Here is a 16,841-nt window from a genome sequence, read left to right as displayed (position 1 = left end):
TATATTAAATATAAATTATATTATATTGGAAAATGTTATAGTTACTACCTCTTTTTCTTACTGCCTCTTACTACTAAATCTTAATTGTTGATTTCCGTCAATCTAACGGTTAAGATTTATTGGATCATATTTATTAATTAATTATTAATTTCCAATAAATCTTAACCGTTAGATTGGCGAAAATCAACGACTAAAATTTAATAGTAAGAAGTAGTAAGAAAGAGAGGTAGTAAGTATAACCTCTCCCATATTATATATATTAAAAATTTTATTTAATATCAAAACGTGTCCCAACGTGTCCAAATATGATATTTTTTAGAATTAACGTGTCGGCGTGTCGTGTCTATCCCGTGTCCAGTGTCCGTGCATCATAGGTTACAACCAACATGGACCTCACCATTTTTAAAGAAAAAAGAAAAAGAAAAGAAAAGGAAAGAAAGTGGTGGGGTCCACATTGATTGTGTCTATAGCGTGACATAATCATTTTCATACAACATATTCTTCTATTTTCCTTAAACTTATTTAACACTTTTTTAGTCCAAATTTCTTTTCTTATTTAAATGTTTTTTTATATCAACCTTTAAAAAGTTATTTTAACTAAAAATATTTCTTATGACCACCTTTTTTTTTTTGGCGCTATTAATCTTCTTTTGCTAGAGAGAAGTTATCTCCAGCATGTAATTTAGGATATAGAATCGTATCCTGAAAATAGGTGACTGCTGCATATAACTTCTCTTTTATGCAGTTGAAGGGACATATATATATTTTTTTTTTTTTGGATCTTCTTGTCATGCGCATTTTGTGCCTTGTCTCATTCCACTAATTCCTCCCACCAGGCAAAACATTGCAATGTTACCCCACTTCACAATTGCATTGCAGCACCACTCTGCAATTTGCACGCTACAATTTCGGCTCAAGATCATTATGCATGTCTATGTTACCGGGGAGGGTGTTCTTTTGTTTCCCATACTTGTGATTCAACCACTTATATTTTATTGTTCTGTCTATAATGTCACTTAATATGTACAACCTTAGCGTCATTCAAGTCTAGTGTGTTAGAAAAACCCATAAAGTATGGTTTTTTTTTTTATCTCAATCCAAGTCCACATCAGCTCCGCAGCCACTCCATATAGTCTGCATTATTTTGTCATGATTATAAATCTAATATTAGTCGGCAGCCTTAAGTAGCTTAAGATTATTCCTTGAGTTTGAGAGACAGCTCTTTGCAAAAACATAAAAATAAGAACGCTTATAATTAACCCTTATTCCTATCCTTATAAGTCAAGCATCCCGGGATTTGCCCTTTATCATAAGGGGTATGTTTTAATCTTGTTGCGGGAGAAAACATATCTTCCAGCTGATACATAAAAGTTGAGCCAACTTTATTTATGTTTTTTTTAAAACGGTGGATCCCACACTTGTTATATCTGCGGGCATGAGATATGAGACTTGTATTTCCCTTATTATAAATATAATAAATTCATAGCAAAAATCATGCATTCCAATTTACTTAGTAAAACAAATATTGTCTTGGTCAAATGGGTTGTGCAATCCTAATATCAAAGAAATGTCATTCTTTCACTGCTTGAGGTTTTTCAGTCTTATACAAAATTATTCCAAAGCGTAAAGCATGCATGTGAAAAACAAACAACTATTTATGCTTTAAGATCCTCATATTGAGTCTTGAGATGCCCATCCTCTCTTTTCCAACTCTAGTCGCAATGCCTATCAACCAGCAAGATGTTTTCATATATAACATCAATATGCATGTAACCATATAGCTACAGAGAACACACACATAATCAGTGAGGAAAGTTTACCTTGATTCTCTTTCTATTCACATCAAAATCAAAGTTTCCAAACCGGGATGCTGATCGATACTCCACAATCGAGTCCTTGTCTGGTGGGAACCAGAACTCAACATCATCCACTAACTGTTATTACAAGTTCAAAAAAATTAAAGCTTGTTCTTTTAACCATCTGAAGCTATAATGTGCTTACTCTATTTTTTTTCTTGGATAATAAGTTTCCTTAGATGAGAGTTACATACATACCCCCAAGATTGGGCTTTGGTACTCCAATCTAAGATAGTCTTCTGTCCTTTCTACTATCTTTGGTGTAAACTTTTCTGGTGGTATTGTTGATTCTATCTGTAAAATCAACCATAAAGGGATACATTCGGACTAAATGATAAACCACAATAAGTGGACCGACACCACATTTCAACCCAAAACCTTAAGGTTGTAGGTTATTGGGTTTTTTACACTTATATGGTCCTCAATTGGTCTGAGTCTAGATTATGTGGGACTTATTTCACCACTACTCATTCACACTTGATTATTTCCAACATCCTCTCTCAAGTGTGAGGCTAATATCATTCTTACCCTTCCAAATACTTAGCCAGATCGTTGGCTCTGATACCACTGTTGGGAATGGTATAGGGAAGTCCAAAACCCTTTACAAGAGATACATCCATCAATTGACCAAATGATAAACCACAATAAGTGAGCCGACAACATATCTTAATCCAAAACCTTAAAACTGTAGGTTGTTGGATCTTTTACACTTATATGGTCCTCAATTGGTCCAAGTCTAGACTATATGAGACTTATTTCACCAATACTCATTCACACTTGATTATTTCCAACAGTAGCACTATGAAGTATAAGTCAAGGAGGTTATCGTTAAGGCCTCAATGAAAATAGACGAATAAACTCAGTTATGGCCGATGAGAATAGAATTTGATAGAGTTTTAGTAATATGAGCAATAGAGATCAAGATGCTTTTTCTGGAGAGGTGATGAGATATTTATAGCAGCATTTTAAAACTTCGCCGGTCATCCACTCGGTCGAGGTACTGAGTTATTGAATTATTGGTTCAAATTGATGTAAATGAAAAAAAAGAAAACAAATATGAACTTCCACAACTGGTTTAATTAAATTAATATTAGATTATATAATAAATATATTATAAGATACATTTTGACCAACAATTAAGAGTAACTTAGTGATAAGTGGTAACATCACTCACTCCGATAGACTGGATTCGATTCCCAGCCACACTTGAAGTTAGAATATTTTGTCCAAAATTTATGTTAAATTATATAATAAATATATTATAAGATGCATTTTATGAAACAATTGAGAGTAGCATAGTGATAAGTGGTAACACTACTCACTCATATTATTTTGTCTTATTTTTTAAAAACAAGTTTAAGGGGAAAAATTTTTGTTTACAATTACCACATCTATCAGTTCCTCCATGGCCTCTTCTCTGTTCACACGATCTTTCCTACCTTCAGGGTTGTAGTTCCTGTAGAATAATAAAACTTTTTTCATTTAATATTTCTTTTATTAAGAATTGGAAGGATTATTAAGAGATTTTTGGAGATATAACAAATCTTAAATCAAAATCAAAGTACACCACCAATTTATCTATGATTCATTTTCCAACTATGTGGGTTTAGTGGACAATGCTCAATGCGTAGACAATTCAAAAGTCAAAATTCAACAACCAATGGATGCACTGATTCCAAAATATTAATAAGTCAAGGGCTCAATGCCCAACACCTACTGTTGAACTTTGCACTACTTTGACGTGGTTCAAAAACATGGTAATTTGTTGCACAAGCACGCACCATTGCCAAAGTGATTCATATGGATATAGCCTCTATGATTCCTTGTGGAATAAACCCAAATCAATTATCTAGGTAATATGGTATACCTTAATGCCATTTCAATTAATAATAACGCCAGAAAAAAAAAATACTGAAAATCAAAGCATAGCAATCATTCCAAATTTTCAATGACAAATTTTAGCTAATTCAGATAATCCCATAAACCAAAATTCAAACTTTAAATAATAAAAGGAAGGAAACTTTTACCATGGAGGAGCATAATGTGTGCGATCAGTGACATTTTCAGAGGTTGATATGCAATTGTTAGTTGCTGGACACAGTGCCAGTGCTGGTGGATTTTTCTGTACTCCAAGATAATCAGGCTTTTTACCACTACACCAAACACAACATTCAAAATAATGTTTTTTCACTTGTTTCCAAAAGAAATCATAAATACAATATTCATAAAATGTGGTCAGAATTTCCCATCAAGTAATCAGAATATATCTTGAAGGAAGAAGAGGTACATTTTATTTCAAGAAATTAAAGAACTTCAAATATTATAATAAGAAATTATATAATTTTGATCAATTCTCATTGCCAAAACAAAGCAATGCATGCACCTAAAGTTGAAGATGGCACCAATGGTTGCTAATTCTCCACTCCTCGGCATGAGCTCTCTTTAAGACAGGAACAACTTGCAGTGAGAGAAATATCAGAAACTAAAGGCATGCATGAATGGTACAATATATTCATGAGGTGACAAAGGGAGAGTGAGAACCTTCGTTTGATTTGATCGATGGGAATCTTGCTATCAAACTTCTGATAGAGTTGAAAACGAGGACAAGATGGACCATTTTTGTGTTTGATGATGTGAATGTTGAAGTTGAAAAAGGTGCTACAAAGTGCCATAGTTAGAAGCTGAACGTGAAGGGGAGAACCAATGCTAAAAAGCAATATGTAGCAATTTTTAAGTGTATGTGCCGGAAGTGGGCACTTCATGGACTTATTACCGTAAAAGCACTATTTAAGGAGGATTTAGATCTTCTCATGTTAAAAAGTGGTCATGTGATCATGTTATTTAATCACAACCATATGCTTTTTTATGTCAACTTCTCACAAAAAGAGGTAATCATATGAATTTGGATCCTAAAAAAAATAAATATTAATAACTATTGGTTCAAGCGCTAATAAGTTTGTTCCCCTTAATTAGAGCTCTTAAATACGAACTTATGAATTAAGAAAATAATCATAAGAGAGCCACCTCATATAATAGGTCTGACAGTGCTCAAATCAGATTAATTGGTTAATCAATGAACAAACAAGTGTATATATATATATATATATATATATATATATATATATATATATATATATATATATGAGGAATGTTATATTTACAAACTACACTAAGTATGACCGGTCATACTTCAATCAAGAGTGTATAACCGGTCATACTTAGTGTAATTTGTAAAAAAAATTTGTAAACGGATCCTTCCCCTGTATATATGGGAAATATATATAGCTCTCATGTTGTACGAGAAATTTTCTTCTCCTGTAATGAATTAACAATATGTACTACCGATAGTACATATTTAGAATTTTAAAAACTATTTTTTTTTTCTCTCTCTCCTTCCTCAGAGGCTGTTCGCTGACGTGGCAAAGAGGGAAAAATCAACTTTAATATTACAATTATGTATTACCGGTAGTACATAGTGTTAATTGGTTGCAGGAGAAATTTATTTTCTTCTCCTACAACATGAGAAGCTGGAGACCATATATATATATATATATATATATATATATATATATATATATATATATATATATATATATATATATATATATATATATATATAGGGGTAGGGTCCTTTGAAACTGGTGTCAAATTTAAAGTTTGAAGTTTGACACCTCATTTGAGAGCTGTTAGATCAAAAAAGATCAACGACTCTGATTTGTAAGCATGTGACACTATTGATCTTTTTGATTTAACGGCTCTCAGATGAGGTGTCAAACTTTAAACTTTAAAATTTGTTTATTTATTTCCTTATATTAATTGATTCACCTTTGAATGATTATGATTTCTTTTCTCTCTCTTTCTTTATCACCATTGATCCATCTTTGTACAGTTATGATTTAGTAGCCGAAGATAAAATTATTCCAAACAGCTTGAGAAACGATAAGCCTGTATATATATATATATATATATATATATGTATATATATATATATATATATATGTATATATATATATATATGTATATATATATATATATATGGATTCGCTTTTTCTACAGTTACTGCAGATAAATTATCTGCAGTAAGCCCAATATGACGTCGTTTTGAGGCAAAAATCATGATTTTTTTGTAATTTTAATTTATTTCATAGTTAGTATAGTCTTTATAATTATAATTTTTTAATATTTCAATTCCAAAACGACGTCGTTTTGGGAGTAAATGCAGATAACTTATTCGTAGTAACTGCAGAAATATTTTTCTGTATATATATATAGGGGGAAGTTATACTTATAACTTATTTTCGTTTACAACCTCTTAAAACCATATCTTAACCGTTGATTTCCGTCAATCAACGGTTATCATTTATTGTGAATTAATAATTAATTAATAAATTTGATTTGCGAAAATCTTAACCGTTGATTGACGAAAATCAACGGTTAAGATATGATTGTAAGATGTTGTAAACGAAAATATGTTGTAAATATAATATTCTCCTATATATATATATGTGTGTGTATAGGGGTCTACATTTCTGCAGCTGCTGTAACAATCAAATATTTGCCATATATATTTGAAATCATTAAATGCGGAAAATCATAACTATACAAAGTATAAAAGCATGAAATGTGGAGAATCATAAGCATACACCTATTGTTGCTGTACGTAAAGTGGCTACAGAAATAATTTTACCATATATATATATATATGGCAATATTTTTTTCTTTTTAGACGAGAGAAGAAATTGACACAGATTTTGATTATGTGTGAAAACAATTCTTCTCTCTTGTAAAAGAATAAAAGTATGTTATCAAAAAATAAAAATAAAAATAAAAGTATTGTCCTTAAATCTTTTTATGACTTGGGTAAGAATAGATGTGCACACACCTACAAAAAGCGTGTGAGCGCGGCTTTTGCGCGTAAAGTAGTGCTGTACGAGAGAGGTAGTAAAACTATTTGCGTGTGACATTTGAAAGTTAAAGAAATTATTAGGTCAGCAGTCTATTTACGACGAGCATAAAAAAACATTATTTAGAGGCAAGTATATTTTTAACATGATTCACATAAATTTATACATGTTTAATATTAAACCAAATTTTGTTTACTTAAAAATTTCTAGAAGTGTAATTGGATTGTAGGTTTTCAACGATATTGATTTTTCTGATATTGTTTATATAATTTTGGTTGTGATTAGTGAAATATTTTTTGTGTAGACATAGACGAATTACATTATTATTATTATTTTTACTTTGTAATTCCATTGTGTTGAATTTCTTTGAAATACTTTATTGGGAAGTGGATTATCCAAACACACAATCGAAATTTGAGTCAAATATTTATATGTGTATTTATTTTTCTTAATTTTAATTAGTTCATATCATAACTTAATACAACTTATACAAATCTCTTATCAAATATATTTTATTTTTCTAATAGGGCAAATTATAAATTTTAGTCCGGGTCAAATTATAATTTTAAACCGAGCTAAATTATAATTAATTATATAATTATATATGATGGGTCAGATCATTTTACACCAGTGTAAGTTATACTTTCAATCTTGTCCGTTGATCTCACTTATATCTAAGGGCTCTAATTTTTTAGTAATGAGAGCCATTGGATACAAGTGAACCAATGGTCAAGGTTGAGTGTAAGACTTCTAACTCTTAGACCGGTGTAAGAATATCTTGCCCCATATAGAATCAGGATCATTTTATACCGAGTAAGACTTAAATTTTAGCCCAAGCATTCCGCCACTGAGGCATTCGGTGTGATGTGCTTCAAATATGAAATGTTTTACTGTAATTTTGAGTAGCCTACTAAACAATTTAGATTTTTTTTTGGGGGGTGCGAAATGCTTTAGATTAATCAATTACAAAGTTAATATGATTACATAGACTCAATTTGTGTCATATATCATGTTTTAATTAACATTTTATGTCACCCTTAAAATACATTAAAAAAAGCTCTACTAACCAAATGAAATTTGTGTCATCGATGACACTTGGAATCCAGATTCTATTTTTGGAAGTCATAGTTGTTGGAAAATTTTATTTATGTGGGCAATATTAATTAAATAATTTTGTGTTATAAATTTAATTTGGTTAATGGATATTCCAGTTCTATTTCGTTATTCAAATTACATATATATAATGGAAACTCTAGGCCACAATAAGTATTCCATGTGTATAATTATAAATTGTTATTCAAATTTTGTTATACACGAACAAAGTGTCATACTCACTGTTAAAAAATAATAAGACTTGCTCAATTAAATTAAATGAGTGAATTCAAAGACTATATCCCTATTTTTATATGAAAATATATAACTATGATTTGAGTGAGATACAATACAATCCAATAAGCAAATAACGATAATTATAACAAGCATGACTTTGTAACATAAAACATATATATTTAAAGGGGTCTGCATTTGTCATTTAACATGACACAACAAACTTTTCTACACACACAATATTTTATGGAGCCCACACTTTTTGAAGAAAAAAGAAAAAAAATTACGGCACACAAAACGAATCTCTATAACATTATAGAGTCACTTTTCCTACAACATAATTTTTATAAAATTCATATTTAAATCAAACATATGTGCGCTCGAGCGCAAGGAGGTATTGGTATTGCTTTTCGACCCTTGTGCAAATTGCCTTGTCATTTTGTTATTATTGCTTTTGCAAGTAATCATTTTGTTTTTTTTTTAAATATATTATTTCATTATTATTTTCACTATTAATATATTGCCTTGTCAGTTGTCACAACCATTTGATGTTTTACAATGATATTGCTTTATTTTATACTTATTTTTCTTCATATGTATTTTTACAACTCGTTACTTTTTTTTTTTTTTTTTGATAACACAACTCGTTACTTTATCATCATCATTTAATGTTTTTCGATAATATTCCATCATATAATTGGATAATTAAAATAAGAGAATAATTTATTTGATAATATTATCAAATTGATTCCTACTCACCATAAATTTTTCTTTCTTTCTCATTTTTTTTTTCATGGATATACTCAACAATACAGAAAGTGGTTGTTTAATCTTTGTGTACTCCTTGCTTCCTTTCTTAAATAAATTAATAATGAGTTTATTTTTTCTAAAGTTACTTTAGATAACTTTATCTAATGTTCATCGAAACGACGTCATTTTGAGACGAAAATCATGGTATTTTTGTAATTTTAATTTATTTCAGGGTTATAATAGTCTTTATCATTCTAATTTTTTAATTTTTCAACTCTAAAACGATGTTGTTTCGATGAACGTTAGACAAAATTGTCTAAAGTAACATGAGATATTTTTTTCTCATTAATAATTAGATAAGAGTTATTTATAAGCTCTAATATAGTGTCTTGCATTATTTTGGACTTTATTTATTTATTTCTTTTTTTGGAAAATTCAAACTTGTAATTGTGAATAACTTCTGCGCTTAGAATTTTTTTTTTCCCGGTAAACCAGAATTTATTACTTTAACTATATTTCCGTTATATCATATTAATTGTAAAGAGTGTCGTGAGGAAACTATAGTAATATATTTTTATGTGATTGATTGTGATATTTCCTAAAAATTACCTTGTATCTTTATTATTTTTTCTAGCAAATGTTATGTTTACACCATTTTCTATTTGTAATCAACTCCTACACTTAACTTTCTTGCATATACTTGTTTTTTTTTAAATTCTTTTATTTAACTCAATACCACTCAACCCAATTTTTTTTATTTTCTCGTTAATTTTAGTTTGAGTTACGTTCTGTACAAGATAAATTATAGAAACAAAAAAATCATTCTAATTTTGTGAAAGAAACATTACCTTTATTTTGAATTTTACAAATCATTAATTAAATCTAATAAGGAACAAAATTTGAGTAAAAGCTGCCCGTCTAGCTCAGTCGGTAGAGCGCAAGGCTCTTAACCTTGTGGTCGTGGGTTCGAGCCCCACGGTGGGCGTTTCGTTTTTGTTACTTGGGTCTTATTTATGTCCTTTTCTCTTTATAAGCCCCTTTAGCTTCATGCCACAGCCACTTCACGTTGAAGCTACACTTTACATTGTAGCATCGTACTTCCATTAAGTGCCACATAATTCTCTAAAATACCTCTTCATGTTTTCACAACACCTTGAACAATAGCTCTTTGAGTATTGTTTAAGTTTGGCTAAGAGCAAAAAACGAAGTGTTTCAGTGAATTTTGTTGCAATTCTTGTTAACTCAGAAAAAATATTTGGAGTTCAAACCAAGATTTCAAGTTACTTCCCAATCAAACCATCTCCAAGATTTGAAACTTGAAAAGGTATAATAATGTCTTCACCATGGTGCAGAAAATATGAAAAAGTTTTTTAAATAAGGGACATACTGTTGCCACTAGCAACATGTCCAATATGTCATCTTCCATAGATACTAACATTAGCACTATTCTCTCATCACCCTCATCATTCACGTCAGACTCATTAGCACAACCAAAACCAACAACATTATCTATATGCGTATACAAATTATTTGTCACAAAATTCGGTGTAAGATTCAAGTCTAAGCTAAGCAGCAACAGAACGACTTGTGCACCGATTTCAGCTCATCCTGGTTTTGTCATTCAACTTTGCATGATATTATGCAAGCTTTAATCAAGTTGTAAAAATGACTGAACAACCAAAGAGGAAGAGACCAAAGCTGAGAACTTTTGAAGCATCTCTCTTCAACATAAATTACTTGTCATTAAGTACTCAGGCATGCTACGATGGCAATTGGTGCATTCAGGATTAGAGGATCGATGGAGATGCCCACAACTTGACTTTCTTGTCAGAACTGGCTGTGGCTAAAACCAAGACTTGTTCATTTCCTGTAAAAGGCACCACAATATTTAAGATGACAAAGAAAAAAAAAGTACATGTTGGTTAGCATAAGATACATTGTAGGCATCATATTGATGGAAATACAAACACATGTCCACAAAATCCAAACATATCTTGGTATTCCTCACATTTTAAGTCAAATTCATTGTACAGTTATCTACATAATTGGCATTATCTTCTAACACTGCCTAGCAAACTCAAACTACATGAGAAAGATTTGAACGAAAATTTGTGTGCCAATAATGGAAATATGTTGGGAAAATTAAATTATGTAAAGAACCGAAAGGAATGGAGTCAGATTAACAGCTTTACCCATTGGAACAGTTTTAGGAGCCCATGAAATGCATGTAATGTCACCTGCAAGCGAAGAAAATAATCAATGAATTGAAGATCTTAGATAGAAGATTACTTGACTTTTTAATTGCAAGAATGGGAAATATCAAAAGGTTGATGCTTGGCCATACCATCATGGGCTTTTTCAGCTGTATCCAAAACCCTTCCAGTCTCAACACATAACCACTGCAATGTTGAACCATGGGTTGCAGCCAAAAATTTTCCATCAGGGGAAATACTAAGGCGATCATAGTGCAATGTAGTACCGGTAGAATCATGAAGAGGAATCGGGAACACCTTCAGTGTCTTTGGATCCTCATCAAGATGATAGCGAACTTCAAGATAAAACAAAAAAAAATACAGGTGAGAAGAGTTGAATAATTAAAAGCCGAGACCTTCAGAAAACATTTCCATAAGAATCCTACTTCTTTGATTAAATAACAAGCACATTTTTCTCTAACTATGGCTAAAGAAAATAACTTTGGGAAATTAAAATATGTCCATTTTCAGCCATAGAATCACATCAAAGTACTACTTTGAATTCTTCATTAATAACATCGCCATGTAACTTTTCTCTTGAGCCTTTAAAGTTTACATTATTAGCAAGTGCAGGTTACTGTGTGGGCATGAGATTTTGCTAGAAAAATAATACTAATTTGACAAGTGAAATATAATAATCATCGTAAAATTTTGCTTACCATTGATATTCCAGATTCTTATTGAACCATCCTTAGATGCTGTGATTATTTGCTCGGAGTTTGGGGCAAAGCATAACCAAGTCACTGCACTCTGACACAAAGAGAAGTAATAAAATCATTGTAAAAAAAATGATGATGATGAAAAATCCAGGAGGAAATGAGGATGCTAGTGAACTATAATTTATTTCATTTTCAATCGCCTTTGAAAAAATTAAATAATGCTAAAGCGAGCTATTTTTCCTTTATGCCCCAGGGAAAAATAACATTAAGTTATACTCGTGAATACACTTGATTTAGTACTTGAAATACATAAGAAATTTAGAGTAAGATAAAAGTAATCCAAATTTATGTATAGAGCCTATAAAGATTCATGTGAGAAACTAAAATAAAAAAGTTGAAAAATCACCCTTTATTCTATTGTTTAAATTGTAAACCACCCATACATATATGGATTAGGATCTGTCAACATGTAAATCAAATAATGATGTTTCACAAAATCCATAGTTGAATTGAAAGATTGCGTCATGCACATCATACTCATAAAATTTCCATTAATCCAAGATAATCTAATATAATACATGAAAATATAAGATTGTACTGCATCAAAATAAATGAAAATTAGCGCAAAATATAGCTCACACATAAATGAAAATCTGATGCATTTGATGGAAAGTATAATGTAAAAATTTCGGGCTTGCAAAATCGACACATGTCAAAATGGGACCTTAATTTAAAATTGAAATCACCCAACAAATGATAATACTAATATTAAACCTTATGCCCCTTAAGCTGCATAGCTTTTGAAACTTCCTTGACAGATCCATCCTTTGCATATACAATCTCCCACACCTGGCAGACATTGTAAACAAGCAACAGTGAAGAACATATTAAGCATTAGTAATACAGAAGCAGTAAAATTCTGATACGATTTTTCAATCAGAATCAATGAAAACAGACTACTTGAGTCTCTCAAGTCAAGTTTCTCCCTCAAATCCTTTTTTTCTCGCTGGCCACAATATTGAAAATTGCTTGGGTCCACAATTGCAGATTAACCATTCATTGAGTTAAAGTAAAAGGTGTTATACTTATATGTCTAGAGAGAGAGAAACAATAGATAATTACAGATAGCAAGAGAACAATGGAGAATGAAGGTGGTTGGATATACAAAAGCAGGAAAAGAATAAGAAGCATGGCAAGTTACTTTTAAGTTGAAGTGCTCAAATATATTTATTTTTGAGATTACCAACTTTTCCACACAGCAATGTTTATAGCAACAATTTACCATAAACTGCATACAAACATCAATAGAAGTCAAGAATAACCTTATGAGTCAGTTAACATCTTCGCCATGTTGCTTATTCCCTTTTTTCAATTGAATTGTAATAAATGCAATACAAAATCAATTTTCAAGGCCAGAACCAAATGGATTAAAACTGACTGGATGCAGCCTCGTTGCTGAGGTGAAGATAAGGAATAAACCTGGATCAATCCCAGCTCGTACTGGTTATGTGTGTGTGTGTGTGTCTCTCTCTGTGTGTGTGTGTGTGTGTGTGTGTGTGTGTATACATAAAATATCTTAGTAACTCCAAATAAATTACATAAAAATATACATTAAACATCACCTTAACATCTGCAGTAAATGCTGCAGCTGCAATAAAACGTCCATTGGGTGATATGCCAGCCATGTTATTTTTCAATTGATTTGTATCCACATGCCCCACATTCTTCCCAGTTTTTCCATGCCAAAGAATGATGTCAGTCCCTGAATTAGAAATCAAACTTTAGGACAGAGGTTTCAGAAAGACACCATCAAGCATTATATCTCAGCATAAAGATAGTGCCAATAATTTCATGCTATTTGAAATACAAGTATAAAACATAATGCATTTGATTTCACTAGTAGCAGAAACCTCATGCCAGAACAAAATTTTAGTTAATAATTTAATGTCTCAGCATAAAGGTGTTGTTGATGTTGATGTTGATTTAGAAGTGCCTCGTTAGGTGATATAATATAGAGTTGGTAACTTAACCATTTACAGTATTTTAGTGGTAAAATATACAGGTTTAGAGAAGTAAAGACAACATAAATAGCAATGTATACTCTATTTAAATCAGTTTGTGGATCTTTAGCCACACAAGAGTTTCTTTTTCCACAAGCTATTTCGAGTTAAAATTGAAATTCCCTTCATACTTGCTGCATACATTTAGGTGAGAAGACCACAAATACATAGATTATGACAGAACATACATTTTCTTTATAGTTTCCAATTGGGGATGATGTAAAAAATATACCTTCTGAACATGAGACAATAATTGTACTTCCATCAGCACTGCCATAACTTGCGGAGGTTCCATACAGAGTCAATATTGCTTTTTTATCATGAACTTTGTGATGTTCCCACTTAATATCAGGGAGAGGAAGCTTTGTTTGTGGCTTATTTTCAGAAGTTTTAGGTTTCTCTTCTCCATACATGTATAATGAACAACCAGAGAGCGTATTAGATGCCACAACCATGGATGATGCATCATCAGAAAATGTAACTGCCGTTGGATGACTTCCAGCAGGCAAATTAATTCTATGAAACCTGCAAACGAGTTAAGAGAATAAAATTTATACACATGGAACATGCTTGAGATTAAGATGATATGTATATGTATCAAGAGGCTCTTGAAATTCACATACTTGAAACTTTTACTTGAAGCATCATCCAACTTAAATACTCTCACCACTCCATCAGCACAAGCTGTTGGCACAGACAATATATTGTAAGAAATTAGGAACAAATGTTTCATATATTATGCTCAACTGCTCATACAAGTGAAGTTTTTTTTAAAAAAAAAAAAGGGGGAAAAAGACCATTAGAACAGCTAGGAATCTTTTGTCATAGAAATCTAGAAAAGAAAGAAGGAAAAATACGTGTTCAAAAATGTAATTAATTAATGACAATAAGACAAATAAATAAGGAGGCAAAAAATTCTGGGAAATATGCAAACTTTGCAGTTTCTTGGTGCAATTGGCTGGAGCAGTTTGTCCACAACTTCGACTGTAAATTTTTGTCTCTTAAACATGTTATGATCTCATAGGATAAATTATGTTTATGGCTGCTCAGCTCACAGTGTTTTACGGATGTATAATTTCTTATATGAGAGAGATTGGTTAGCTCTGTTGTGTTTTAAAGCCATTTTGACCCTTCTTCTTGTCTTAGTTTCTTTATTTTGACGGGTAAGTTATTTTCCCCCTAGTTATTGTTTTCCCTCCACTCTAAAATGAAGTTTCTTGTTTTATTAAAAAAAAAAAGAATAATAAACAAGTCAACAATAAGATCAGGATGGGCTTTTCGTAGTTGTGGGAAATGAGTAGAATTAGAATTGTAGAATAAAAAGATGTGCATCAACCATTTCTGTTAAAAGCCCTCAAGAAAGAGAACTGCAAAATAGAGAGAAATAGAAAAAAAGAGAACAAATCTGCAAAGGTTTATTGAATCTCAACAGAAAAAAATGAGAGAACTCTCCTTCCAAGGATTTCCCCTTCAACAAAGAGTTCCCCTTTTACAAGGGAAGTAATGCTCGGTTTTCTGACGCTAACAATTCAAAATAACCATCTCTTCTATCCCCTCCTACTATTTAAGCTAAGGCCTTGCTTGTACAACTCTAACCACCAAACTAATTCTATAAACATGTTGTCCTGGGTCCTATCAACTTCATAGACACTACTTACTTGAATAATATACAGAGAAAAATAGAGCCATGAAGACGGCTCTTACGGTTTGTGTGCGCGTGTGCAAATAGTATATGAGCATTTCCATGAAGGTTGATGAAATCAACTTAAAAGGCATTAAACTTAAAACACAATTACATATATCTACTGTAAACAAATATGTTAGAATACCTGTTGCTAAATTTCGGCCATCAGGGGAGAAGCATATGCCTGTAACTGCATCTCCATGGCCTTTCAAGGTGTTCAAATCCAACGGATGATGCCGCTTGTTTTGATCCTAATGTTCCATAAACAAAAGTTTAATCCAACCAAAAACCAAACCATAAAATAAATCACAGCAGATTTGCTGGTTCTCCAAATACATTGTGTTTTACTCATAAGGCTTTTCAGCTTACAAACTCTACGCCTACTCATATTTTTAACAAAAAACACCACAACAGCTGAGGAGTATAAATCCACAGCAACAACTGAAGACCATTAAGCTATCCCAAAACCCATTTTAATGAAAGAAAAATTAGAATTTCTTATCTATCAAATCAGAAATTAACTTAAAATTTACACAAAACCATACTTAGTAATACTTGATCAACATTTTAACAAACTTCAGACTACAACTAGAAAGTAAGCTTTTTCCACTTAAATCCAATAACCCATCAATGCAATCCAAACCCCCCAAAAGAAAAGCAAGCTTCTGAAACAACAAGTGAATTACTCAATTTTCACAAACACTACAGCAAACCAGCAATATAGAGAAAATAAATAAATAAATAAATAAATAACTCAGTTACCAATACCACTTTCCAGAGACATCCTTAATAGGAAAAGTAAGCTTCTTTCACTCAAATCCAACATCCCATTAACATCATCCAAACCCCAACACTTGTAAACTAAGAAATTACTCAGTTTTCTCAAACATAAGGGCAAAACAACAATACAAAGAAAAAAACCCAGTAGCGAGTACCTCATTCCAGACATACCCACAAGAGGAAAAGCATTAATTTGTTTATTTTATTTATTATTTTTGTTTTTCTTATCACTTAAAGCCAATGCATGTAAACCCAAGAATTCAAATTCATTAAGAACCCAATTGGTTTTAGAGGCAAAAGCGAAAAACCGAATTGGAAAAGGAAAAGACCTTATCAGAGGAATGGGGTTTGGAGTGAGATTTCTTGGGAGGAGGGGGTTTGGAGGATATTGGGTTCGGATCCGGATTTGCAATGGATCGGACCTCCGATTGGCGCTTGCGAAAGTAAGTGTTGAAGAAGACGAAGGCAATTATGGCACCCAACAAAAGCGACAGCGCCACAATGGGTAACACTGGATCCATTTCTTCACACTTCTAATGAGAGAGAGAGAGTTTTGATTTGTATCGAAAC

General features: G+C 31.7%; 2 protein-coding genes and 1 non-coding gene across 3 annotated transcripts; 1 reads left to right on the top strand and 2 right to left on the bottom strand.

Annotated features, from left to right (window-relative positions):
* Positions 1–1,671: 1,671 nt before the first annotated feature.
* On the bottom strand, positions 1,672–4,528 carry LOC133293986 (uncharacterized). Its single transcript, XM_061492623.1, has 7 exons — positions 4,398–4,528; positions 4,240–4,296; positions 3,884–4,009; positions 3,243–3,312; positions 2,055–2,150; positions 1,821–1,934; positions 1,672–1,725 (listed from the first exon to the last, which is right to left on the bottom strand). Exons 1-7 carry the CDS (start codon positions 4,526–4,528, stop codon positions 1,672–1,674), a joined length of 648 nt encoding a protein of 215 aa, XP_061348607.1.
* Positions 4,529–9,748: 5,220 nt separating this feature from the next.
* TRNAK-CUU (transfer RNA lysine (anticodon CUU)) lies at positions 9,749–9,821 on the top strand. The gene has a single exon. It is a non-coding gene; the product is annotated as a tRNA-Lys (tRNA).
* A 304-nt stretch (positions 9,822–10,125) lies between these two features.
* LOC133293983 (uncharacterized) lies at positions 10,126–16,841 on the bottom strand. Its single transcript, XM_061492621.1, has 10 exons — positions 16,601–16,841; positions 15,637–15,742; positions 14,431–14,491; positions 14,040–14,332; positions 13,370–13,509; positions 12,522–12,596; positions 11,748–11,838; positions 11,181–11,384; positions 11,029–11,073; positions 10,126–10,703 (listed from the first exon to the last, which is right to left on the bottom strand). The coding sequence occupies exons 1-10, from the start codon at positions 16,790–16,792 to the stop codon at positions 10,624–10,626; spliced, it is 1,287 nt and encodes a 428-aa protein (XP_061348605.1). The 5' UTR covers positions 16,793–16,841; the 3' UTR covers positions 10,126–10,623.

This window comes from Gastrolobium bilobum, unplaced genomic scaffold (genome assembly GCF_033153095.1).
Source record: "Gastrolobium bilobum isolate Gb01-03AN ecotype WA unplaced genomic scaffold, APGP_CSIRO_Gbil_v1 utg24721, whole genome shotgun sequence".
Lineage (NCBI taxonomy): Eukaryota > Viridiplantae > Streptophyta > Magnoliopsida > Fabales > Fabaceae > Gastrolobium > Gastrolobium bilobum.
The sequence above is the reverse complement of the archived record's forward strand: the minus strand, read 5'-3'. Positions and strand labels throughout refer to the sequence as shown.

Bases quoted from the DNA above. Each gene is read 5' to 3' on its own strand.
- LOC133293986 (XM_061492623.1), bottom strand. From the start codon at position 4,528: ATGGCACTTTGTAGCACCTTTTTCAACTTCAACATTCACATCATCAAA. The intron at 4,297-4,397 runs GTTCTCACTCTC...CCTGTCTTAAAG, and splicing joins ATCGATCAAATCAAACGAAG to AGAGCTCATGCCGAGGAGTG. The intron at 3,313-3,883 runs GTAAAAGTTTCC...ATTATTCTACAG, and splicing joins ACACATTATGCTCCTCCATG to GAACTACAACCCTGAAGGTA.
- LOC133293983 (XM_061492621.1), bottom strand. From the start codon at position 16,792: ATGGATCCAGTGTTACCCATTGTGGCGCTGTCGCTTTTGTTGGGTGCC. The intron at 14,492-15,636 runs GTATTCTAACAT...CTGTGCCAACAG, and splicing joins TGGCCGAAATTTAGCAACAG to CTTGTGCTGATGGAGTGGTG. The intron at 12,597-13,369 runs GTGATGTTTAAT...AATGTCTGCCAG, and splicing joins CATTTACTGCAGATGTTAAG to GTGTGGGAGATTGTATATGC.